We start from the raw sequence: 26,289 nt of genomic DNA, 5'->3' as shown, positions 1-26,289 counted from the left end.
GAAACATGACAAGTGCTTTTAAGATTAACATATGTTATTATCTATAGTACTTCAGAATCTAAAATTAAAACATCCCGTATATCTATACATAAATATGACTCCTCTACCCCTTGGAGTGTTATGGCTTGAAGAAGAGAGAGTATATGAAAAATTCAAATCAAATCATGATATTCAGATTCGACTTAGAATATAGTTTACAGAAGTTCACATCGTGGGAGATCTTTTCCAAAAATTCAACCAAAGAAAGGAAGGTTTGGGAAAATATATTTTATTTGTGTCTTTAAAAATGATATAAGTTTTGAATATATTTTGAGAACATGCCAAGTTTTAAAAATGAGTTGGGCTAACCATATGTGGCCTTTTTTTTTTTTTTTTTTTTCAAGCCAGAAGTAGAAACTAGAAATACAGAAGATTAACTTTTATGGCCTTGAAGTTCTTCAACAGAAAGGGTTAACTTAATGCCAATTTAAAGAAAAAAAATTGGTTTGTCTTTTGAAAAGTGTAATTGTCATGGTGAAAGAAACAACTCTGTGTGAAGCATTTAATTCGTTTACTCACTATTTGTTCACAAATATGAGTGCCTACCCTTTGTCATTGACCAACGTAGAGTGGTCCTTGTCCTCAGGGAATTGCAGGTTATTAAACCAGCATGACTTCAGCACCATGTGGTCAGATGTTCACCCAGAGGAAGTAAGGGGCAGATGCAAAGGAGCCCTAACCAGACTGAAGTTCTGGGAAGTCCCCTGGGAGGAAGTGGCTTTTCCAGCTGATGCAGAACATGAGTAAGACTTAATCAGATAAGGGAGGGAAGGAGGGAGAAGAGAATTTGTGTGCTGACAGTTGAAATCTAGAGAAACGGAGATATTACAAAGTATTTGAGCAGAACTTGATGGGACCTTGTTTGTCTTGAATTTACAAAGGCTAGAACAATGCTTGGCTCAAAGAGGGCACCCAACATGTACTTATTGATCCAATAAATGAAGAAATATGTGATTGAAAGAGTTCAGAAATAACTCTCAGGTTTTTAAAGCACCAGATGAATGATTGTGATATTTAATAATATTGTGCTCCAGTTCGCCTTTAATTTAGTTGCTATTTTTTATTGTTGACACTTATAGATGTCCCCATTTCCCCCCCACTTTGCCCACCTCCACCCAGTCCCCACTACCCTTTCCCCCATCCATCACCACACTCAATTGCCATTTTCTTAATTTATAATGGAAAAGGAAAATTTTGTGAATACTCATGCACTCTTAATTCTCATTCTTGTTATAAGAGTTAGTAAATTGAATGCAGAAATCAGCTTAATCCCCTCCTCTCCATCTCCACTGGCCTGCTTTGGTTTAGGTACTCATCAGTTCTTGGCTAAATTAATGCAATTGCCTCTTAGCTGATCTTTTTCCATAGTGCTGCCAGATTTATCTTTGTAAATGCAGATTTGCTCTTGTCACTCTCTAAATTAAAGCCCTTTGATAGCTTTTCCCGTTCTCCAGACTAAAAACCCTCACTTGTATGTGACACTCAAGGTTTTTTAAGGTTTAAGTCCTATAACAAGTCTCATCTGCAGCACATTTTGTCCTTGACCTTAAGAGTCCTCTAATATAACATGCTATGCCAAGTGTGGCGATGAGCCTAAGGACACAGGATAAATCATGACCTCAGCCAATAGTCATGCTGCTATTGCTGCCTGAACTAAAATTAAAACATCCCTTTAGTTAAATCAGGTTTTAGGACCTAATTCAGATGTGGTTTTTTTGAGGAAGATTTCCATGATCAGCAAGGCTTTCTTAAGACTAACCCCAGCGCCACTCCTCTGGGCTGTTGCAGGGGTCTCTGTTTCACCAGACCAGAGCACCTCCTGGAGGGCATTCTACAAGCATCACCTGTGAATCGATCCCCTCTACTTGTCAGACCCCAGAAATATGTTGCAGTTTAAAGAGTATGAGGGTGACTGGAAAAATACACTTAAGAAAGATCTAGACATTTATAGAATTATTGTAAAAGGTGAGCTGTCAATGAACTAAAACACACTGCTGTTTGATCTTCAATCTCAAAGCAAAAATCCTTCAATGTCTTTCTAAATAATGTTTTAAAATTATCTGAATGCAACTTAAGTTGACCCTCCTTAAAAGTTAAGATAGAAAAAACCTCCCTGCAGGGCTTGGGCGGGTCCCATGGAATCAACAGGACGGGGCTAGCAGTTACGGCTGCTCTCAGAGGCTCTGCTTCTCAGTGTCTCGGTAATTGCTGCAAGCCCTTTCGAGAGAAAGCTGCCCTCGAGTTCCGACCGATGCCAGAGAGTCCCGCTTCTCCCGTATGAGTCTGGGTCCCCAGAGACTCGCCTGGATCTGGTGCTCAGAGCCTGAGACTCCCTCCCGATTGAAAACGACAACTGCGCCCTCAGCCGCCAGCCCGCTCTGTGTGCGCCTCTTTATCTTAGTATTTTATTTCCACACTGCGCCTCCTCTGAGTCTCGGGAGTTACAGGAGAAGTTTGTGTCCATCTTTGGGCTGGATTATTACACCAATTGGAACCATATTACAGAACAGCCTGAATGGACTAAGACAAGCACCCATGGCACCAGGTGGTGATGGAGAACTGCTTTACATAGTGTGATCAAAGAAGGCCTCTTTGGTTATCATTTGTTGAGGTGTAGATGTCTAAGATAAAAGAGCCTGGAATGCTGAGCCATCATATGCACAGCATATGTTTCAAGGGACCTGGCGTATATGGCATACTGTTCTTAATATGTTTGCTCCCCTTCTTGGTGCTATGTGTTTTAACCAAGGTCACCTCTCCCAGAAAGGTTGTTTCCCCAGGTAGGGTTTTTCCCTGAAGTTAGGGAGGGAATAAAACCCCTTAACTAAGTGCCAGGTGGGTAGTTAATCACTTTAACTATGAACAATCACGCTTAAACTACATAATCTTTACTCCCTGGAATGGAGATTAGACACGCCCTAACCTTTGGAATAGAGATTGATAGGATTGGAATCAACTGGTATAAATACAGATGTAACAAGACAATAAAACACAGACCTTGGAACCTTCTCCAGAACAGAGTGTCTTGGGAACTCACCTGGCTGGGGAGACTTCTGGAAGAGGCTGCAACCACACATCAAGGCTTGATCCTTGAGCTGACCTCTTCCTATTTTTCCTGCTATGGAAAGCCCTGGATCTGCTCCTTAGGTGAGTGCACGATTGCCCATTTGCACTATTCTAAAGAGAAACAGCGGCCGCCGCGGCCCCAGAGAAGAACAAGAGGGCAAGCGAGCGCAGCGCTCCCGGCCGGCCTGGCCCCCTCTCCTCATCATCGCCAGCCCTCTGCCGCCTTTCTCCGCTTCTGCCTTTTCTCCTCTCCCGCCTTTTCTCCTCTCCCCCCCAAGTGGAGGCCCCCTCCGGGGCGGGGAGGACTGGGAGTGAATTCCCCTAACTCCTTCACCCTCTCCCTGCACCTGGCCCCCTTGTGAGGAGAAGGCCCGGCCCTGTCCGGCCCACCTGGTGTGTGAAGACCAGGGCCAGGTGCGGCCTCGCCCGAGGGCGAGCCGAGGGGAGGGGCCTGGTCCAGCCCGGCTGGTGTGCGAGGACTGGGGCCCCGGCCAGGCGCCGCCACCGCCGCAATGGCCAGCTCCCAGAAGGCCCTGATGCTGGAGCTCAAGTCCCTGCAGGAGGAGCCGGTGGAGGGCTCCCGGATCACCCTGGTGGATGAGTCCGACCTCTACAACTGGCAGGTGGCCATCTTCGGACCCCCCAACACCCTCTACGAAGGCGGCTACTTCAAGGCGCATATAAAATTTCCTATTGACTACCCATATTCACCACCTACCTTCAGATTCTTGACCAAAATGTGGCACCCCAACATTTATGAGAGTGGACATGTATGTATTTCAATTCTTCATCCACCCGTAGATGCCCCACAGAGTGATCAACTGAACTCCGAAAGGTGGAATCCTACTCAGAATGTCAGGACTATCCTGTTAAGTATAATCTTATTGCTTAATGAGCCCAACATCTTCTCCGCAGCCAATGCGGATGCTTCAGTTATGTTCAGGAAATGGAGGGACAGTCAAGGGAAAGACAAAGAATATGCTGAAATCATTAGAAAACAGGTTTCAGTCACTAAAGCCGAAGCAGAAAAGGATGGAGTGAAAGTACCCACCACCCTGGCAGAATATTGCATCAAAACTAAAGTGCCTTCCAATGACAACAGCTCAGATTGGCTTTATGACGACTTGTACGACCTTGACATTGAGGATGAAGAGGAGGAGGAGGAGGAAGATGCTGACTGTGATGACCATGATGATTCTGGGAATGAGGAGTCATGACCTGCTCCTTCGAAGCCCCTGTACTGCCCTGCCATCTCAGGCCAAAGGGAGAGGAGCAAGGGGGTACCTAGCAGTGGCCCCTCAGCAAAACCCTATCACAGGGGGTGGGGAAAACAAACATGGCTCCTGCTGACTCCCCTTGTGGATCTCAGTTGGCTCCTTTTTATGGACCTCTTAATGGAGGCAAGGTAATTGTGAATGAAAGGGGCCACATGCTGACCTGACAAGCTCAGGGGAGGCCTGCATGGCAGTCTAAAAGACCTAAAGTAACCACAATGATGGACTGAAATTAAACTAACTCAGAGCAGTTATGGTGGGCAGTTACGTCCTAGACCGGTATCTTCACTGACAAGGTCAACCTTTACCTTAACTGAGCCTATCTGTCTTTTTGCATCTATGATAACACACCGTTGAAATGTCTGGGTAACTTGTAACTTCCCTTTTTCTGGAGCCCCTGGGGCACAACCAAATGTGCTGGGCGCTAGGACAGATACCACAAATTCCTTCATTGTTATGTTAATTGATCCTGCACCCACCTAAGTATGTGTCCATCATTTTACTTTTATCCAATCCCAGGGATTTCCCTGCTTTGCTTTATCCCTCCTCCTTAATCTATCACCAATGAATTTCATGTAACCCACTTACGTCCCTCCTTTGATTGCAAATGTATAAATACAAATGTAACCCCGCCATTCTCCGGAGCATTATCTCAATTCCTTGAGGTTCTGCTTCCTGGCATATGTCGACAGTTTGGCTCAAATAAACTCACAAAAATTCTAAAAAAAAAGTTAAGATAATGCTATACTTAAAATGGCACACAACTCATAATGACTGTTTCAACACTTTAAGACACCTCAGTTTTGGTAAATCTGAGTTCTTCAACAGAGCACCTCAAGGTCCTTTTTCTTTTTTTAAATCCTCACCAGAGGATATTTTTCCATTGATTTTACAGAGAGTGGAAAAGAGAGGGAAAGACAGAGAGAAATATCCATGTGAGAGAAATACATTGACTGGTTGCCTCCTGCAGGAGCCCTGACCAGGGCAGCGGCCGGGGAGGAGCCTGCAATCAAGGTTCATGCCCTTGACTAGAATCAAACCCGAGACCCTTTCGTCAACAGGTTGATGCTCTATCCAATGAGCCAAACTGGCTAGGGCCTCAAGGTCTTTTTCACAGAGAAGATTGTCACTCTCCAAGGAGAGGTCCCTTTGTCTTTTTTCTCCTCTCCAGTTTTGAAGTTTTTACACATTATCTAGCTAATCTCGTTTTCTGACTCAATCTCTTTCACCATGATTTTTTAATATATATTTATTGTTCCACTTTATTATCTATTGACTTATTCTTATCAGCAATCAAAACCATTGCAAAACATTTCAGGCACCTCTGTCTTTAGAAACACTTTCTCTCATACACATGTGAACTCCTGCCCCATCTCTCTCATTCTTTCTCTCTTCCTTTCACTCTCCCTCCCTTCCTTCTTCCCTTTTAGTCTTCCTTCCCTCTCATTCATTTACTAAATCAGTCATTTATCTTTAATTCACAAATATTTATTGAGTACATCTTGTGTGTCTCAAACATTGTTAGCTGCTTGAGATTTTTTTTAAATAAGACATTGGGTTCTCAAAAGTCTGGTCTCACTGTGACTGGTCCACAAATCACATCCTCTATCTGTAGTATTCTGATTTCTACCATCAAAGACTCAACTAAAATATTATTTTTTAAAGTCACTTCTTCTTTCTAATTCCATAACCTAGGAGATTTGGGGTTTTTTTCTCTGTTTAGATGCCTCTTGGTCTTATTTAAACCACAGCTTCTTGCTGAGATGACCCATTTTCCTTGGCTTCCATGACATTGTCTTCTCTTATTTTCCATCTATTTGATTGTTCCGACTTGGCATCTTTACTGACTTATCTTCTTGCCCTTCATGCTTCAGGATAGGCCAGGGTTCGGTTTCCACTATTCTCTTTTCTCTGTACTTGTCCTAGACCAGTGGTTGGCAAACTCATTAGTCAACAGAGCCAAATATCAACAGTACAATGATTGAAATTTCTTTTGAGAGCCAAATTTTTTAAACTTAAACTATATAGGTAGGTACATTGTTATTAACTTAATTAGAGTACTCCTAAGGCTTAGGAAAAGCCACACTCAAGGGGCCAAAGAGCTGCATGTGGCTCGCCAGCCGCAGTTTGCCGACCACTGTCCTAGACATATATGAAATTTTAAGACTTCACAGCTTTATGTTATTTACATGATTTCTCAAGCTAATATTCCACTGTTTCTGCATCCTGAGGCATATATTTGCCCTTCCAACAAAATGGTGGATAGTTTCAAATGGATGTTACTTTGACACTCAAGATTAATATGTTTCAAAACAAACTCAGCATCATCTCCCTGTTCCCTCTATTGTAACTTTGTCTTCAAGAGCATCCTCATTATCTCACCCACAGAGGCCAAAATCTTCCAAGTTAACTTGACACTTATATTATTCCTAGGTACACATATTCAGCTGGTCAATAAATCCTCCCTCATCACCCTGGATCTCAAATCTGTCTTCTATTTTTCAAGTCATGTACAAATAGTTTACTACCTTTTTTGGTCTTGACTACTAGATGATACCTCATTTAGAGTCTCTATCTTAATTTCCCCTTGCACTAATCATTAACCTGAAAAAAAATAGTCCTAAAAAGGGAATAAGATTATTTTATTTCCCTTTAGAATCTTCAGGATTACCCATAATAATTACCCAGTTACTCTGTAAAGCAACTGAAGCTTTGCATGACTTGACCCAACCTCCTTTCCAGTCTTGTCATATTACCCACTCACATAGTTCTGTCCCAATAAGACAAATTTCCTCTTCAAATTACACCTCCAAATAAATAAATAAATAAATAAATAAATAAATAAATAAATAAATAAAACATTTCAAGTTCACCTGGGCCTAAATTGATTTCCACTTCCTTCCTGAATCTTTCATCAATACAGTCTCTCTTCATTAGCTTGAATATATTTTATATTATTTTTTACTTTCTGCCTTATATTATAGCTACTATATATATAAACATAAGATTTAAAATTTTTGAGGATAGGTTTTATATTTTGTACATTCCTTTATCTCCCGTGCCTAGTATACTTCTTTGAGCATAAAAAGTAACATGTAAGTGTTCAGAAATTTAAATCAAATTTAGACATTAATTCAAAGGGATACATAATTATTCTACCTTATTATTTCTAGGTATATATTAAATTATAGGGTTACAACTGTCTAGAAAAGTTTGCTTCACTAAAATAAATCTGGAAGGTGAAGCCTATTTAAAATAGAAGTTTAGTTTGGAAGGAAGTGAAGAAATAAAGTAAAACAAAGAATAAGTACACGTCATCCAGAAATCCCCAGTGTCTAAAGAGGACTGAGCTCAAGATCCACAATTAACTAGTTAGCCCACTTTTTTTCCAGGAAGCACCTGCAAAGTGGAAAAAAAATCTATAATCTGTGCATCTACAGAAAAGACTATAAATCTTACACATACACACATTCTGCACCCACACCTTTTATCCACCCTACTTAGGAGATTCTGCTTCTAAATCATGTGACCAGTGGAGAATTCATTTCCAAATAGATTCATTTATTTATCAAGTGGAGTGGTAACACATAACCCAATGATCCCTAAGGATATTTGTGGGTTAAAATGAGAATGTAAAAAAAGGTTATATTCATGACGTGTTTTTTCTGTTTAACAACAATGAAAAAAAATTTTTTTTTTTTTATTGAACACACTACCTTGGCAAACTGGTAAAGCTGAGAACTGCACCCTTTGGTATTTTTAAGTTTATTGAAAAAAAAAAAAAAACAGAAAAAAACAAAAACAACAAACACATACCCACAGTTCTAAAAACCAACTTTTCATCCCTCATCCATATAACCAGAATGACATGTAAATATGAATCGCTAGAGATACTACTTAAGAACCAAATACTCATTCATAGATGCATTAGTTCTTCTAAATGGAGTGGCCAGTGTGCTATCTGTATGCACAACAGGTTATGCATCAGCTTAATGCACCCAAATGTAATAACATGATAGATTGAATTATAGATGCCATTGACTGCCTGTGCAGAGGCCAGAAGCCTGGCTCCCTATTTTTCTAGAATGACTTTCCTGGAACAGCTCACTTTCTCTGATTGGTTTTCTTCATACAAAATAATTGAATCTAATGCTCTGTGTCAATGCATGTACTTGGATTATTTGCTTTATGGTGCAGCCCTTAGGGGCTTCAGAGTCTGGTGTTAAAATTTGCCTTTGATCAAACCTCACCCTCTCCTACACATCTTTATTCATAACAAATTAGAAGCTATTACCACAACATATTAGCAACAGTTTTAATACCTACAGTGCATCCTAAAATAAAAACAAGCAATGTTCCTATTAAATGAAAGCAGTATCTTTGTTGGCCTCCTTATAATATTTATAATCTGTTATTTGTTGCACGTGACAGCATTGTGAACCTGTGCAGTGCAATAGTGAGAGATATACACCCCTTAGGGTTTACAGTTTAATGAAGAGCATATTTCAATTTAAGATCTATCCTGTTAGAATAAACCATTCTCATGCACAGGTAAAGGGATCACAGAAATGCAACTGCAGGGCTGCCCCTTTGAAAAGGGAGCTTCTTATTTACTGAAGAATGGTTCAACCTAAGGAGGACAATTTACTTAATTGTTCTTTGGCAAAAGTTGGGGTCCCCTCCCATTTATAACTGTCTTTTGTGGACATCTGTTTCAATCTTCTGTTAAAGAATTTGCAAGCCTTGGGAAATATAGGTTTGAATCCAGATTTGAGTCACCAAAAGAGCTTTTCATGAAACTCATGTAGTTTTAAAAAATGAAGCATGGAAAATTGTAACTTTTCGGTTAAGATAGGAATACTACATAAGAACCAGAGTTAAATATACATACATTTCCCGACCACTCCCTTTCATGAAATCATCACAAAGAGATCTTTATTTGCCTATCTCAGTTCCTGCTCTCATGATCAGAACCTGGACCTTTTGATTACCAATAACTTCATTCCCTCCATAACCTAAATCTTAAGCATTTGTATCATTGAAAACTGATATTTATCTTTCCAGCTCTCTACCTCTGTTTGCTTAACCTTAAGACTCCTCTGAAATTTTTTGCAACATCCTATCCATTGGTCTTGCAATATTCTCTGTGTTCCTCCTCAATTGCTGTGCATCTTGTCTTTCTGTGTGTAGCTTAAGTTTTATGATCAGTCTATGTTATAAATCCCTTCAAATACCATCAACACCCTTGTCCTTGTATGCAGTGTTAATGTGATGAGCATGGCTGTGTCAAACGCAAGGTCGTGATCTGGAAATTCAGGATAATAGAAGGAGAGGCTGTCATCATCACATGCACAGATGACCTCAAGCAACAAACCAGATTTGGTCAGTAGCCTTCTAAGCCTCTCGTCTTTCTGTCATAGTATTACTACATGAGTCTACTGAAGATCCACTTAAGGGAAAACTCCCTTGTTCAAATGCCCACAAAAGCATTTGATTTTAAAATATTTTATAATGTGACATCACATATATTTAATTACATTTTCTGCTACTAAATTCACCAATATCCCATTCTTTGCTGATGATCTCCATAAAAAACACAGATACTGATTAATTAAGACATATTCAATTAATTAAATCTGTAATTATTGAAGACCTATCTGTGCTAAGTAAGATGCTAAGTCCAGTCATTCAACAGATATCAAGATATTTATCTTCCCAAAACTTAGAGTCAAGGAGTGGAGACAGGTTTTAAAACTGAAACAATGAAAAAAATAGAGTGATGTAAAAGAAAGAAAGAGGGAGAACTTTCTTCAGATGAGGGGATGAATGAATAATTCATTCTTCTGTAGAAAGTATTTTTCCATTTCTTCAAATTCTACCTGCACTTTGAAATCCAGCATCAATTCACCCTCCAACAGGGATCAACCTGCTCTCACTGGTGGTTGATTTCTATAAACTTTTCTAATTCCTAAAACCACATAAGCGCAAATAGAACAGATATTTTTACTAATTCATTTCATAATTTTAATTTTTTGTTTCCAAATAAAGTAAAATTGTTTGCAGCGGGGTGGGAATGTTATATCTTATATTTCTTTTAAACTATTACAGACCCTGGTATAGTCCTGAACATTAGAAAACTGTTTCAACAGAAAAACTGAACTATGAATACTTTTTATGAAACAGAAAAATAAGCACGTGTGTAAATTTTATGCAATAAATGAGTTACATGAGCACCATTAATTTAATTATGCATGATAAGCATAAGTATTTTTAATTTTTTGGCCAAATTTGGAGTTTTCATAAAGTTAATTCATTGTTTCAGATTTGTATTATTAGTTTTTAGTAATAATAGAAAAAGAAACACAGACATAAACAGGTTTCATGGTTTTCTCTTGTCTTACATTGAACATTTTTATAAAATCCAGGCAGACAAGACCCTCCCATAAGGATGGGGAGAAAAATGCAATCGCATTGTATACATGACCTCTATGAGCAGAAATCAATCTAGTCCATCTCTTCTTCCCATTCTACCTTAACCCCTAAAACATCATTGACAGGAATAGTAAATAACATTTCCCTAGACAATACCACCAAGTTCAGAAAAAAAAAGCACAGAAGAACAAATCATACCTTGACAAATACATGTGGAACACTTATTTGCAAATCATTTCTTTCAAACTGTCCTTACCCTCTGTCGGGCAGAGTTTTCTGGAAGGAATGAAATTTCATATCTTGATATCTAGTACCTTCTTTCAAAAGCCACAGGCGGGCTAGGGAGCAGAAACGAATGGCTAGTTGGGACAAGAAGGTGAATTCAGCAGAACTGGTCACCTCGGAGTCAAGCATTAGTGACTGAACCTACCACAATGGACAGGATTTGATGAGACTAAATGCATCAGGGCAACTGATTCATTCTTCCCTTTTAAAGTCACCCTCAAACTCAAGCCAATACTTCCCAGTTCCCTGCATAGATAAAGAGACTCTTCACAGTAAGTCAGGTGACAGAAACTTTGGCTCACATCCAGTTTTGTGGGGAAACACAGTCATTGAGTAGTTTGTCTAGCTCAATGAAATTCAGTGATCTATGTGTCACATTCCTTCCCATTGGGGAACTGCCAGTGTTCCCACTACTTGATTAATAAAATATTTTTCTTCTTAAGAGTACTGAATGCTGTCAGACATTTCATATGATGTGTGGCTACAAACAAATCCCCATTTTACAAAGTAAGTAACTGAGTAATAAAAGAATGAAACTAGCAAGAACAGAGCAGAATGGAAATGAGATGAAAGAGGTGACTGAAAATGTGGGCTTGATTCCTAGTCCTTGGAAGGACTGTGCTTTGAGTGGCTTGAGAAGTCATTAAGTTTTTTACTTGTATGCTGGAACCGGGGCGTCCTGGCTTGACAGAGCCTCCTGTACACATGCCTTTCCACCTCCAAGCTGACTTCACTTTGGTAGCTTGAAATTGGCCACAGTGGAAATATTTACATGGGGGAATCAGCAAATGCCACAAACTGAGGCTTTTCCTTCTTTTCTTATAAAGGTGATTGTTCAACTTTCTGCTGTTTTGAACAAAAGAGTAACATGGTATGAGCTAAGTTCCCAGTTAATGATGGGAGTTGGAAGGTGAGAACACAGGGGGAGGGATAATTTGGAGGATACTACACTAATCCAGATGAGAGCCCAGTGACTTGGGTAGTAACCATGGAGATAGTGAGAACAATTTCCTTGTACACCGGATGTCAGGAAAATAACTTGACCAGTTGGTTTGAGGAAAGTAGAAAAATCCACACATTTGCATAGAATTTCCCATTATTTTTATGTTGGCTGCATTGCATATATATACAAACATGGCTATAAGCGGATTTTACCCTACAGCTCCTGGTGCATGGTCCTGCACCAGCCCTGGCATCATCCTGAGACCTGGCATGGTGACCTCACTCTTTACCAGTATATGGCCAGGAAATTCATTTTAAACACACTTTTTAAAAATGATAAAAGTTGCTATAAAAATGTCTATATTTCAGCAAACCCTACTTTACTGTGCACCAAACTGTCAGGATACATCATGGAAGTAACATCTAAATTATCAGTCTTTTACATTCATACAAAATACATTTATTCCTCAAGTAATAGGTTTGTCCTTGTGAATATGCAGTACAGTCTGATTACCCATTTTACAAATGAGAAAACACACTCTGGTAGTAAATTGACTAAAAGAGTCAATTCCAAATGTTTCACTTTCACAACGATCTGCCTCTTTGTACTATGCTACATGGCTGACATTTGAACTGGGGATTGATGACTCTGGATACTTCCTTTAAGGAGTTGGCACAATGCATGGATTGAATTACTCATAATAATAATGACAGTGATAATAAAATTATGCATACTTTGGGGATATTTCAAGTTCAGTTTCAAATCACCAAAATAAAGCAAATATCAAAATAAAGTGAGTCAATCAAGTTTTGGTTTCCTATTATATATAAAAGTTATGTTTACACTGTACTGCAGTATATTAAATCACAGTATGTCAAAAATGTATATAACTTAATTAAAAAATACTTCGTTGTTAAAAATATGCTAAACATCACCTGAGCTTTTAGTGAATCATAATTTTTTGCTACTGAAGGGTCTTGCTTCCATGTTGATGGCTGTTAACTGATCACAGATCACAATAATAAACATAATATTAATAAAAGAGCTTGAAATATTGTGAGAATTGCCAAAATGTAACACAAAGACACAGAATGAGCAAATGCTGTGGGGAAAACAGTGCCGACAGACAATGCCACAAACCTTCAATTTGTAAAGTGCAATATCTGCAAAGAACAATAAAGCAAAGAGCAATGAAATGAGGATGTGCCTTTAATCACCTATGTTTAAGGCACTCTCCTATACATGAATCATCTTCCAACAGCCCTAGGAATTTGGGACTATTATTGTCCCTGTTTTGCAGATGGAAAGATGGATATAAGGATCCTTAGTAACTTGTCCAAGGTCTCACAGCTTGAGACTAAATTGGTTTTGAACCAGGCCTGCCTACCCCCAGAGTTTGTGCACAGTCTTATGACTCATAGATCACAGGGATTTATTTTAAGAAAAAAATTTCAAGAAGAGTCTTAGAATATAAATATAATGCTTGACAAGTTAACTTGGTTAAAACTGTGTTGCTTCTTATGTCCCTAACATAGATGCTTCTATCCATCAGCAGGCAAAGGAATAGTCACTGTGACCTATGGACATATAAGGACTTCACTCTTCCTAATATGCATCAGTCCTATGGGCCATGGAGTCACCAACATTTGAGGGGGAACATGAACCTTCTCCTGGCCTTTGCTACCTAGGGACACATCTCTGCCCCTGACCTGTTCCACACAGATCCTAGACTCAACCCACATCCATTGATATATGTCAGCACCTCCTATACAATTTCTGTCCATCATCTCCTGTTCCACAACCAGATAGAATATAGGTTTCCAATCTTTTATTACTTGAGAATGTGCAGCCAATGAATAACAAAAGAATATAAAGGCTAAGATCATAAGCTTTCACAGCCCGGACAATCTTTGATTGTTTTAAAGGAAGTGTCATAGAATCAATGACTTTGATAGTGAAGATGAACTTTTCTGAGATCATACTAAAAATGTCTGCTACCAACAGCCAGGGCTATAAGTAGGTCTCATCACTTGAAATGTCACTAACTACAGAGTAAAGACAGCCCCATTCTCACCAGCCCAACCCATTAGAAAGAAGTCATCTGAAGTAGACAGCATTGTAGTACATGTACTGAGGAAGGGAAAACTTACTAAGTTCTTTCCAAAGACAAATAATTATAATAAAAACTATAGAAATACATGTGATGAGGATTCTATAGTCAAGTCTGAATTTCAGGAAGTTGCTGAGAGATTGCAAATTCACAGACATTTAAATTATCTGATTCAAAGTCTATAATGAAACATAGAAAATATTTCAACAGATGTGTGGAATGATAGTGTTCAACACAAAATAAGATTTGTGTGTAATAAAGCATGGTAGGGCTGAGATGCCTAAAGAAGTAGATATGTTTTTAACCACCAAAGGAACATTTCTTTTCATCATAACCTGACTAAGGAAATCACTGGTTCTTTAGAGAGCCAATTGATAGAAATTTGGTTCTTACATTGTATTTCATACAATGTGTTATCACTTATATAATTACTAGAGGCTTGATGCATGAAATTCGTGCAAGGGGCTCTGCCCTTGCAGCCCCAGCTTCATCCTGAAGGTTGTCCAGAAGGTCATTTGGCTGTCCAGTCTAATTAGCATATTACACTTTTATTATTATAGATGCTACAGGGTAATAAACTATATGTGGTACTCTTCCTATAATGTGGCATTTTTATTTTAACTTTTCTCTTGCCGTTTTCAAATCTGGTTTTAAGAGCTCTTAGAGCAGGGGTTCTCAAACTTTTTAAACAGGGGGCTAGTTCACTGTCCCTCAGACCATTGGAGGGCCGGACTATAGTTAAAAAAAAAAACTATGAACAAATTCCTATACACACTGCACATATTTATTTTGAAGTAAAAAAACAAAACGGGAACAAATACAATATTTGTATTTGCATTTGGCCCGCGGGCCATAGTTTGAGGACCCCTGTCTTAGAGTATCATTAGCAAGGGATACTGGATGGACTAGATCACATTCAGAAGGCTCTAAGGCAGCGGTTCTCAACCTGTGAGTCGCGACCCCTTTGGGGGTCAAACGACCCTTTCACAGGGGTTGCCTAAGACCGTCGGAAAACACATATATAATTACATATTGTTTTTGTGATTAATCACTATGCTTTAATTATGTTCAATTTGTAACAATGAAAATACATCCTGCATATCAGATATTTACATTACAATTCATAATAGTAGCAAAATTACAGTTATGAAGTAGCAACAAAAATAATTTTATGGTTGGGGTCACCACAACATGAGAAACTGTATTAAAGGGTCGCAGCATTAAGAAGGTTGAGAACCACTGCTCTAAGTTTTGTCCATCTTGATCCTCATTCTGTCCCCAGAATCTAGTGCATTACTTAGAACCTGAACACCTTCAAGAAGTACTAGTTATAACAAACCAAACAAATCATTTCATAAAAGCAGGCAAGAGTGTAATGCTCCAGGTGGGCAAATCTAAAAATCAACACAACTCCACAGTAACTAGTCCTGCAAATCAATACATAAGTGCCCAGATTTGAGATTGTCTTGGCTAATAGCAAACTTTAGGACAATGTTTGGCAAGTCCACATTTGCAGAAAAGACAAAGGGATATTGAAATTTTGATTTACATAATTACTAGTAGTTATCTCTGTTCTATCAGGACCCATATAGTCCTCTTAGAGTCAGGCCTGAATAAACTCCCATTTTAGCCTCTGGATTGCTAATCCTGGTTTTGGATTACCAAATCCTCTGAGGCACTATGCCTTCCTCAATCTCCTTGACATCTTCCTCACCCTGGGGACTTTGCTGGAGAACAGTAGGTACTCCCTGTAAAATTTAATTCACAAAGAGGCTCAGAGAGCCTCCCATTCTTCCTCAAAACTAGTCTCCAGCTTCATTTAGCAACAAGCATCCACAATCACTACTCCAAAGCATTGTTCATGGAAACGACTTGAACATTTCTCTTCAAAGGATAATGATTATGGGTCTCATGTGTTGCTGAGAGTCTTTATGTTGTAAGTAATCAAAGGAATACCTTTGGGACAGCATTGCATGTTGAATGGTATAGAATAGAACAGAATAGGATGGAAATTGAATCTGAGAGCTAGAAGCTGCTCTAATTCCCTAGGGTATTTAGTTCAGTGTTTCTTAAAGTTTTCTAACAAATAGCAGCTGCTCCAATGGGTGGAATGTGAACTTAAAAAGTTTCATAGTCAAGTTATCAAAAACAGCTACACTGAAGACAGTTCAGCAGGTTTCTTAACTTCAGGTCACAAGGATGAACAATATTCAAATGTGCACCCTGACTATCCAAGAAACTGCCACAGTTTGGAATGGTCCCCTAACTCTTTCACCAGGAATCTCACAGAGCTATGAGCATCCTTTGGGGAATGGACTTATAGTTAGTGATTTTCAACCCTGGCTGCGTATCAGATCCATCTTCAGAGAGAGCTATTATTTGGCTTGGGTCAAGGTCCCAGATACTGATGTTTGAAAAACTCCCATAACAGTCAGTCAGGGTCTCATAACAGTCAGCCAGGGTTGAGAAGACTTGTACTGTATGTGAGTTCAACCCCAATGTTTTGGGTGTGAGAAAACCCTGCTTACTTACGCACCCAGGTCCTGGCTGCACAACCCCATATTGCTTTCATGATCTCCATAATGGTTGAGGCTTTCAGGCACAGTAAACACTGGTACTTGTTTTATCTCTAAAGAAGGCATTACATCATTTATTATATGTTTAATCAGGAAGGGAAACAGGAAGGTGTTGTCTGATTTTATGATTAATTACCAGCTTCTGGAGAATGTTTGAAAGAAAAAGGAGAACCTCTAATCTACGACAAAAATGACTACAAAAACATAACTGTGATGTGGACTTTGGAGTGAGTATGCAGCTGAATGAGTGAAAGCTTTCATTTCAATTGAGAGAGGATGTCACCAGCCATCGAATGCTTTTGTAGATGAAGTAGGAACTGCTCTTCCCCCTGGATTCTTAGCAAAGCTATATTGGAAAACATTCATTTCCTTACCTGGGCAGCCCACTTCCCTATCTACTAGGTGGTTTTCAGTGGGCTTGTTCTTTAAGGGAAGTTCTTGTTTCGATACTACTGATAGACTCACACTCAGCCGCCATCAGAACGAAATTCATTTTATGACAACTATCTCCCTGGACTGCGTAGGCCCTTGTGGAAACTGGATAAAACCTGCTCTGAAAGAGTGTCCCTTAAGAGAGGGACAAAGGGGGCAATGGCCTACTCAGAAAGTTTGAAAAGGAAAGTTGTATCAAAGAGCTGAAATAAAAATTCCTTTGAACTCACATGACTGATTTACAAAATGAGCAGTGCAATTTTTGTCTTACATTAAATAAACAAAATCTGTTTACTATATTTTCAAAGGCCAAGGATTATCATTCTTTTCCTGGCACTTATGACTTCATTAGGCATATGCTACCAGGCATATTTGTTCTCCTCTAATCTCTGTGGGAGAACAATTAAGATTTTTCTCTGTCATTTTTTTTTTCCTAAGCAGCAGCAGGTTTATGAACTAGAAGCACATAAATTTTGATTAAAACCCTATTATGGTCAATCGATATGGGCCAGCAGGAACTTCTTAAGAAACAAAGAGAGCTTTGTGGATGCTGAGTCCAAATTTACTTTTGTTTTAAATGGGACCTTGCCTTTCCTCTTATTCTAAGTACCCTGGGAATGTCAGGATGTCAATGCTTCCAACAGCTACGCCACAGTACACAGAAAATGACAGTGGAGGATTTATTGAAAATACTTCCTGTGTAATTGTTTCCTGTGGGTGTAGGGAAAGTGTGTGCATGGGAGGGTGATGAAAAAAAATAGAAAATTATTGCCGCCCTAGCCAGTTTGGCTCAGAGGATAGAGTGTCACCTGTGGACCAAAGGGTCCTTCCTGATTTTGATTCTGGTCAGGGGCACGTACTTTGGTTGTAGGCTCCTCCCTGGCCCGGGACCTGGTCAGGTCTCCTGCAGGAGGCAACCAATTGATGTGTTTCTCTCACATTGATATTTCTCTCTGTCTTTCCTTCTCTCTTCTACTCTCTCTAAAAATCATTGGAAACATATCCTTGAGTGAGGATTTTTTTTTAAAAAAAGAAAATGATTGCTAACATATCTGATATCTGTCAATGCCCATAAATAAACAGCACCATCAGAACTACTGTAGGTTACCTCGTAGTGTGGGTTAAGCTGCTCTAGCAAAGCTAATTCAGAATCTGTATCCTGTCAAGTTGAAAGTTATCTATGAGAAAACAGAAAATAGGCTCTAGAATAAAGCAGAAAAGGTTAAGGTGAGCTGTGGGGACCAAAGTGGGCCCAGAGGCCAGCACCACTGAAGGAGCCCACCTTCGTGTATTGTCCCCTCCCATCACTTCTTACCCAAATACACATCTGTGGCCAGGGCCAGGCCAAAACTTTTTATGGCTGAGAACATACCAAGATTCTTCCTGAGGAAGATGAGCCAGGCAAAGGCCACTCAGCCTCCAGAGTGTGTCCAAGAAGACAGAAACCGGAGGAGATAGACGTGAGAGGCTGGCCTTACTTACCAGATAGCACTGGATGATTTTTGTCTTATGTGTGATTTCTGAAGTGCTGGTCACTTCTGACCCTAGTGTTATTCGTCTCCTGGCTAATGTTCCTTTAACTAGTAAGGCTCTTCCTATCGAAAAAATTTTAATGTACAGCTTTCTGGGGAAGAGCTGGAACTCAGATGTGCATGGAAAATGAGTTAATGGCTATAATCAGATAATTTTCACAAAGGGAAGGGTGAGCTGTGAAGAGAGAAGGAGAGGAAAATGTGGGTGAGAATAGCAAGGTCTGCAGCCAACTCACCTCCAGTGTGGGCCCTGATGGGGTTTAATCTTCTGTATTTTAGAACAGCTATGACTATTTATACTGAGGACAATGAATTTACATGAACAGTGGCCCAAAATAAACCCAGAGGTTATTTCAAACACTATTTATATGAAGCAAAGGTCTCTGTGGAGAAAATCAGTGGCATTTGGAATCAGAGATCACATCTACCTAATACCATAAGCCCAGCTCAGCAGTAGACAAGGCTCCTTGCCTGTGCCTGCTTGCTCCTCTGGCTTATGCATGGTGCTGTTTGCACAGGCCTTCAGAGAATTCTCTGTAGCATCAAAGCTTGGAACATTTACCTCCTACAGAAACGCTAATAGCTGGCAGTTTTCTTTTCAGCTCATCTAGTTCTATAGCTCCCACCCTTGGCTAGTCTTTCAAAGTCAGCTGTTGCTGGGAGCCTAAGAGCTGCGAATGCCTTCTTGTCTGTACTGTCTACCTCTCCCTCCTGATTTATTTCCCATGCACAGCTACAACGTTTTTCAAGATTCTGAATCTCCCCTTATGACATTGGTCCTGAAGTAAGAGCCAGGAGAAGGAAGGCTCAGAAGTGAATGGCTATTCTAATCAGGACACTTTGCACTTTGCTCAAAGTTGGCCTAGGGCACTAGTTAGTTCTCAATCAAGGTGGGGGCAGTTTTGCTCCCCAGGGGACATTTAACAACTCAGGCAGGGATGGCTCCTGGCATCTAGAGAGTAGAGACCAGAGATGCTGCTAACATCCTACAGTGCATGGGACAGCTGCCTCAGCAGAGAGGCACCCAGTCCAAAATGTCAATGGTACCACAGCTGGAAAACCCTGAGCAAGAGGCTTCTGAAACTCTGCCAGGTGATGACATGTCACTCTCCACTTATGCCCATCATTTCCTCGTTTCAGCAATTTGTAAAATATCCATCTTCTTCCCTACATTGCCCTGAGTGTGGGGTTGTGGGGTTTAATTATAGAGAGCTAAGTCCGAATGTAACCCTATGTACTTTTCCTGGCCAAACGAATACCCCATAAACTGACACAACACTACTGTCCAACACCGTGTCTCTTTTAACCGGTACTCGGGAAAATATTAAGCCAGAGGCTAAAGAGAGTAATTTCATCTTAGAGACATTGCTCCCTGACTCCATCTCCAGTAACCTTTTCTAAAATGTTGCTGGGTCAATGCAAACACAAACCTAACTTAGGAGGGAGTCAATGGCTCATGGTTGGAAACACATCAGTGCCAATCTGAATAGAACAGGCTGGTGATCCTGACCTTCAGAGGGCCTCAAAATCACCTGCAGGGTTTGTTAAAATTCAAATTAATGGGACCTACCCTTAGGATCGATTAATGGTCGACCTGGCATGAGGCCTGGGAACCTTCATTTCTAGCCAAGTTCCAGTAGATGCTTATGCTGCTGGTTGGGGATCTCACATTGAGAACTACTGACCAAGTTTGATTCCAAAGCTCATGTTTAAGCAGGAAGAGTCACAAATAGCTTTTAGAGCAGGGATTAACCTTAGAGATAATTCTATCCCCTCCTCCTACAATGAGGAAAGGATGTCTTATCATAACATCTGGATTCCAGGTATAGGGCCCCTTAGCCTAATGGTTAGTTGAGCTAAGTAGTATTTAGAGAATCTTTTAATTCCTGGTCCTTAGCCCCTCATCAGTAATAGAAAATACTGGCCTTACCTACGTCACAATGTCATAGAGTTATAAATAACATTTTATAAGATGATAAATGGTATTAACAACAGATGCAAATGGATGTAAGAATGTCTATTATTCAGCAACTAGCCTGAAGCCACAGAAGCAAGAGGTCAAGCCCTGGTGGGGGGCTCTGCTCTAGCCTAGTACTGTTGCTCGTTTGGAATGTATAAACTAGAAAAGTATATCCTGAAACATCATCCTTTCTATAATCCTATAGTGTGTGTCCTACTCTCAGGACTAAGGTAAAAGAGCGATGCTTCTTCCAATCTATGACAGAGCTCCTTAGAAAATGGGGGCTCCCTTATCTCCCATAGCAAACTGGGATACCAAGACGTGTAAAGCACCTGTAGGAAAGCTGAGCTCTGTAAATACTTGGTGAACTCTTAGTATGGTTGTGGGGGAAACATCACTGCTTTTAACTTTGGAAATTCCCAAGACCTTCAAATTTTCCCTCCAAACTACAACCCCAAACACATGGAAGTTGTGAGTCCTTTGATTTTAAAAATTGCATTCATTTTTAAATATATTTATTTAAAAATTTGAAACTAAATTTCCTACATGTATTTATACTTTACCTGATTTCTTAAGCAAAAGAAAGAGTTTACTTCTTGATAACATTTGAAACCATTTAAAGTATACTGTTCAAGACAGTTATTTTCCTGTGCCTGAGAGAAAGTGCATTAACATTTTTTCATCACTTAGCATTTGTGTTATCAAATTAGTTCCATATAAGCCTTTTAGTTAGGGACTCAAACATAAATAAAATTATGTTAATTATCCATGCGAACTTAAAATTAACAAATATTTTGAGCACTAAGTTAAATAATCATCTAGAGGCAATTTTATTCTTAGGTGAGCTATTACTCTTATTAAATAGTGTGTGTATGTGTATGTGTTTATATATACTTCATGCTCTTTCTATGAGTGGCTCTTGTGAAAATTAGAAATAATTACAAAGGAAGTATGACCAATGTTTTCCCCTAGTGTTTACTAGTTTCATCAATAGCTCTGGAACTAACCATAAAACAAACACTTTCTTTTTAAAGTCTCTCCTCAAACCAGGACAGGAATTTTAGACAATGGTGGATTCACTTAATTTTTAAACAAAAATAAATGACAAACTGGGAGGAGGGGAGGTATGGGGGGGGAAAAAGAGGAACAAATGTAATAATCTGAACAATAAAGATTTAATTTAAAAAAAAATAAAAAAATAAATGACAGATTTTCCCATTAGTCATCATCTGCTTAGGAATTACCAGTGTGGAACATTCACACAGGTACACTGGAGCAATGCATTTGTTAGGAATACAGAAGCTAGTCTCTTCCCAATAAAAACATGAGATATTTACCAGCTGTCAGAAGAAGTCCTGACCAGTCCATCGAATCCCTGAAATAATGAGTCCACAGGCTTCTTCCTTTCTCTCCACACCATTCCATCCATTTCTCTCACTCTATTGTTCTTCCCATTTGTAGCAAGACTGCACAGTTGTTTACCTAAGTCATTTGCTCTCCTGGTAGAGCAGGCTGGGGAAAAGAGGCACCTTAGGGATTCCTGCTTAGAGACCTGGAGGAGGGAATTTGAGTTTTAAAGAACTGATGATCCTAGAAGGGGAGGAAGGAGGTGGGCGTGGTGGTAGTGAATGAAGTAGTAAGAACACGGAACTTTTTTGTTTCTGCCACCGCTAAGTAAAGAGGAAATGAGAAAATGAGTAAGGTATACACAATGGAACACTATTCAGCAATAAAACAGATATGGACTACTGATGCATGTTCCAATATGGATGAACCTCAAAATAATTTTGCTACGAATCAGATGCAAGGCTACATAGCATAAGATTCCATTCATTTGAAGCAAAAAAGGCAAGGAGATATGGACACCAAACAGGAAAAAGGGATATTTTTCAGGTATTGGAAATATTCTAAAAACAATGTGTTTAGATTTGTTTATGGTTGCAAGACTTCCTACATGTACTAAAATCATCACATTGTACACTTAAAATGGATAATAATCTTAGTATGTTAATTATATCACAATAAAGTTATTATTTTTAAAAAGGAAGAGGGAATGAGGAAGGGGCATATAGGTGCATTCGTGAAGCATTCGGGAAACTCCAGAGCTTCTTTTCCTGTAAATGACTCATTTATCTATCACTAGGGACTGCATGTTCCTTTTATATTCCCGTAAACTCTTGCAGACATAGTGAAGCAGGATAAGATATTAACTAGTTCATAGTTGATATGATCCATCATGACAGCAGCAAAGGCCAGGATGGGGGAAAACACTATGGCAGAGCCAGAAAATGGTGGGGATGGGCAACTGTATACTGAGCTGACCGGCAGCCTTGGGTATGCCCACCTCTTCTCTCTTGGACCAGTTACCATGTTGCCCACATACATCATTTAAGGACAGCCAAACAAAACTGCCCAAAACTCTTACATGCAGAAACAGGTAGAAAGATGTTTTTATAATGAAAACAATTTTAATGGATCTTTTTCTGTCAAATCGTAGGCAGGGACACTTAGCAGGTTGTATGATCAATTTAGTAGGTCACTTTTTGAATTAACTTTTGGAGGGATAGAATACAATGGAATCAGAATTATAATTATGCTTTCTGTGTAAAGATGAGAGGTTTGTGTATATTGTTGCTTTCTTTAATTGTATTCCCCTTACTCTGCCTCATAATTCTATGTATCATTGCTTTTCATCAGTTACAACAGTTGTCATTCTATATGTGTGTGTGTATTGGTTGTTATTATTTTGATGTCTTTCTCTGACAACTAAATTACAAACTGCAGGTTCTGTGTATTTGCCTCATTCTTATCTCCAGCACTTAGCACAATGGTTGGCCAAACCAGGAATCAAAAATATTTATTGAGGAAGTAATAAATGAATGCTTAAGAGAGTGGATCCTTGCTTTCTGAAGGCCCACACTGAAGTACCACATTGCACACTTTCTCTATTTTATATATTTGATTCCCTATGTATAATACTTAATGATTTTTAAATTTTTGAGAAATATTGCTTTATGTTATTGCTTAGGGCGGTGGCTCACAAGTAAACACTAATTTAAATCAGTCAGACAAGATTGAAAATAAATAAATTAAAAACTGGCCCCAAACTTCATTCTCAATGTTCTTATTCTTAAACAATTCAATTCATCTTTAGGACATCACAAAATTTTGCATTCTAAAATTCATATTGAAGTTTAGAACAAAAACATAAACACAATAAAATATTAATTTCACTAGGTTTAAAATCATATTTTCATTCTAAAACATTTGCTAATGAACAGTGGTAATTAGATGAATTGACAATAAATTGAAGAAAAGAAGTAATGATCCTAATTCACCAATTTAGTGCAGAGAGTTTGACCATTGATAAAAACAAAGTAACAAGAAAGACACAGATAACTTTATTGCTTCTTGAGAGATTAATTGTATAAGGCAATACTTTTAATTGACAAATTTTTTTTAATAAAAAGCTTTCTTAAAGAAAGGAAAACCAAAGATCAATAGCCATCATCCAATTTCCCCCTGATTTCTCCCTTTGATTTCATGGTACCTAGATTTAGAATGATTCTTATAATAATTTCAATTTCAAAGAGATGTCAACTTAAGGAAGAAATAGAAAGAAAAAGACAAATTTCTGTTTGGGAGTCTCTCGTTGAATTGTAAGTCCTACATCAAAGAAGTTGTAAATAACAGGATGGTTATTTGTTCTAAATTTAAAATAGTTGATGATGAAATTTAATACCTAGACCATGTTATTGAGCTAAATTACAGCAACTCTTTTTTTAACAAAATTACATTTATTGTTGAAAGTATTACAGATGTCTCTTCCCCTCCTCTTTAACTCTGTCCTAACTACTCCTGCCCTCTCCCCAGGCCTTCATCACATTATTGTCTGTGTCCATGGGTTATGCATATATTCAGATAAGCTCTTTTTTTAAACTTCATTATAATTTTTAAAAATCAATATATTATAGAAATAAGAAAACCACGTTGTCTTTTTATTGTTCTAATCACACCAAATTCATTTTGTCATCTTAAAGACATCCTATATATGCAATTCTCTGTTTAAATATCTTCAGTGGGTCTATTTTAACATTTTTTTGTAGTTTTGCATTCAGGAAGCTCCTTGATATTATCTGTCATTGCTGTCAGGTATAGTCTCACAACACATCCTATGCATCCATCGTACAAACTACTTGACCTTCTACAAAACTTGCATTCTTATACCTCAATATTTTTTTTGCACATTTCCTCTCCCCTGCAAGGTCACCTTGAATGACATGTACCCATCCTATTGAAAATATATGTTTACTTAAGGGATAACTCAAATGCCCCTTTATCTGAGAAATATCACTTAAACTCATCTAGTTGACCTCCATCTTTCTTTCCTCCATGTTTCCACTCTGACTCCAATTTTTAATAGTACATTTTATTTTGTACATTTATGCATCTTAGAAGGAAGATACAATACATTCTTAATTTCTAGAATCTCTCTGCACTCACTCTTCAAAAAACTACTATAATTGCTGTTACATAGTAGACATTAAAAAATGTTTGTTGAATTGAAAAATAGTTTTAACAAGGACATATCTTTCAGAAAATAATTTTCTAAAATTTAATGTCTCCAACTCACAGATTTCATTGTCTAAGTTCGGCATTTTCATCTTTATAGCAACATGGATTTTCTGAAAAAGTAATACATATTTTGATTGCTTCAACTTTTACCAAGGTTGCATGGCTGATGAAGTTCAATAGACAGGTAAAGAAGTAAAATTTCTTAATATAGAGTCACCTTTGGGATTGGTTGGAAATTGAAGAGAGAAACATGGAGGTGGAATAATGTTTTGCATTAAGAAGGATGGTTTGTAGAAAACAGGATTGGGTCAAGGAAATCACTTTGGGGAAAATTTGATGAAACTCAATAACATAGCCTGAAAATTTGAGATGCTTTTCATATACTAACACCCCAGCTGAATTTAACTTTTGAATCGTCTAAAGTTTACCCTTGAGGAAATGCTGATCATACTACAAGACATATAAGGTCACTGCATAAGCAAATAAGCATTGGTCATTACTGGTGGATTAAAAAAAGAGAAAAGAATGGCACTGGAATTCTAAGGGTTTTCATAATGCATTGTACCAGATCCAAAAAAGCTGTTAGAGGTTATTATTTATGCTGGACGACCAGAACCCATCGAAATTCAACCTTTGGCATGCCCTGCTGTTTTATGAAGGGACTTTTGTTATGCATATGCAACAGTGCCTTTATCACAATGGGTCATTAAGGGTGGTTCAAATTGTCTGGTATTTTCAATAAGTATTCTCTCTGAGATTCGCTTAATACGTAGATCACATTGGTATATACTAATGCACCAAGGTAGAGTATTAATTTAGGACAACTTGCATTTTCAATTAAGAATAACTGACCTGATTTTGCAAGAATTAGAAATTCCCATGCAAATTATACTGAATTCAAAGGGATGGATTTGATGACTATGAATTTATTTAACTGAATCGCTCTTTGGGCTGGAAGGTAAAGAGAAGCTCTCCTGCCTAAATCCTTACTCCTCCTCCACATAACACCCATTAATTCTTCCTTCTTTTTTAATGATTTTTTCCCCCCTTTGGCTCCTGTGTATA

General features: G+C 38.6%; 1 protein-coding gene across 1 annotated transcript; it reads left to right on the top strand.

Annotated features, from left to right (window-relative positions):
- The first annotated feature begins 2,726 nt into the window (after positions 1-2,726).
- On the top strand, positions 2,727-4,577 carry LOC132238296 (ubiquitin-conjugating enzyme E2 R2-like). The gene has a single exon (XM_059703350.1). It carries the CDS (start codon positions 3,618-3,620, stop codon positions 4,320-4,322), a length of 705 nt encoding a protein of 234 aa, XP_059559333.1. The 5' UTR covers positions 2,727-3,617; the 3' UTR covers positions 4,323-4,577.
- Positions 4,578-26,289: the final 21,712 nt, after the last annotated feature.

Source organism: Myotis daubentonii, chromosome 7 (genome assembly GCF_963259705.1).
Source record: "Myotis daubentonii chromosome 7, mMyoDau2.1, whole genome shotgun sequence".
NCBI classification, from domain to species: Eukaryota; Metazoa; Chordata; class Mammalia; order Chiroptera; family Vespertilionidae; genus Myotis; species Myotis daubentonii.
This window is presented reverse-complemented; position numbering and strand designations above follow the sequence as displayed.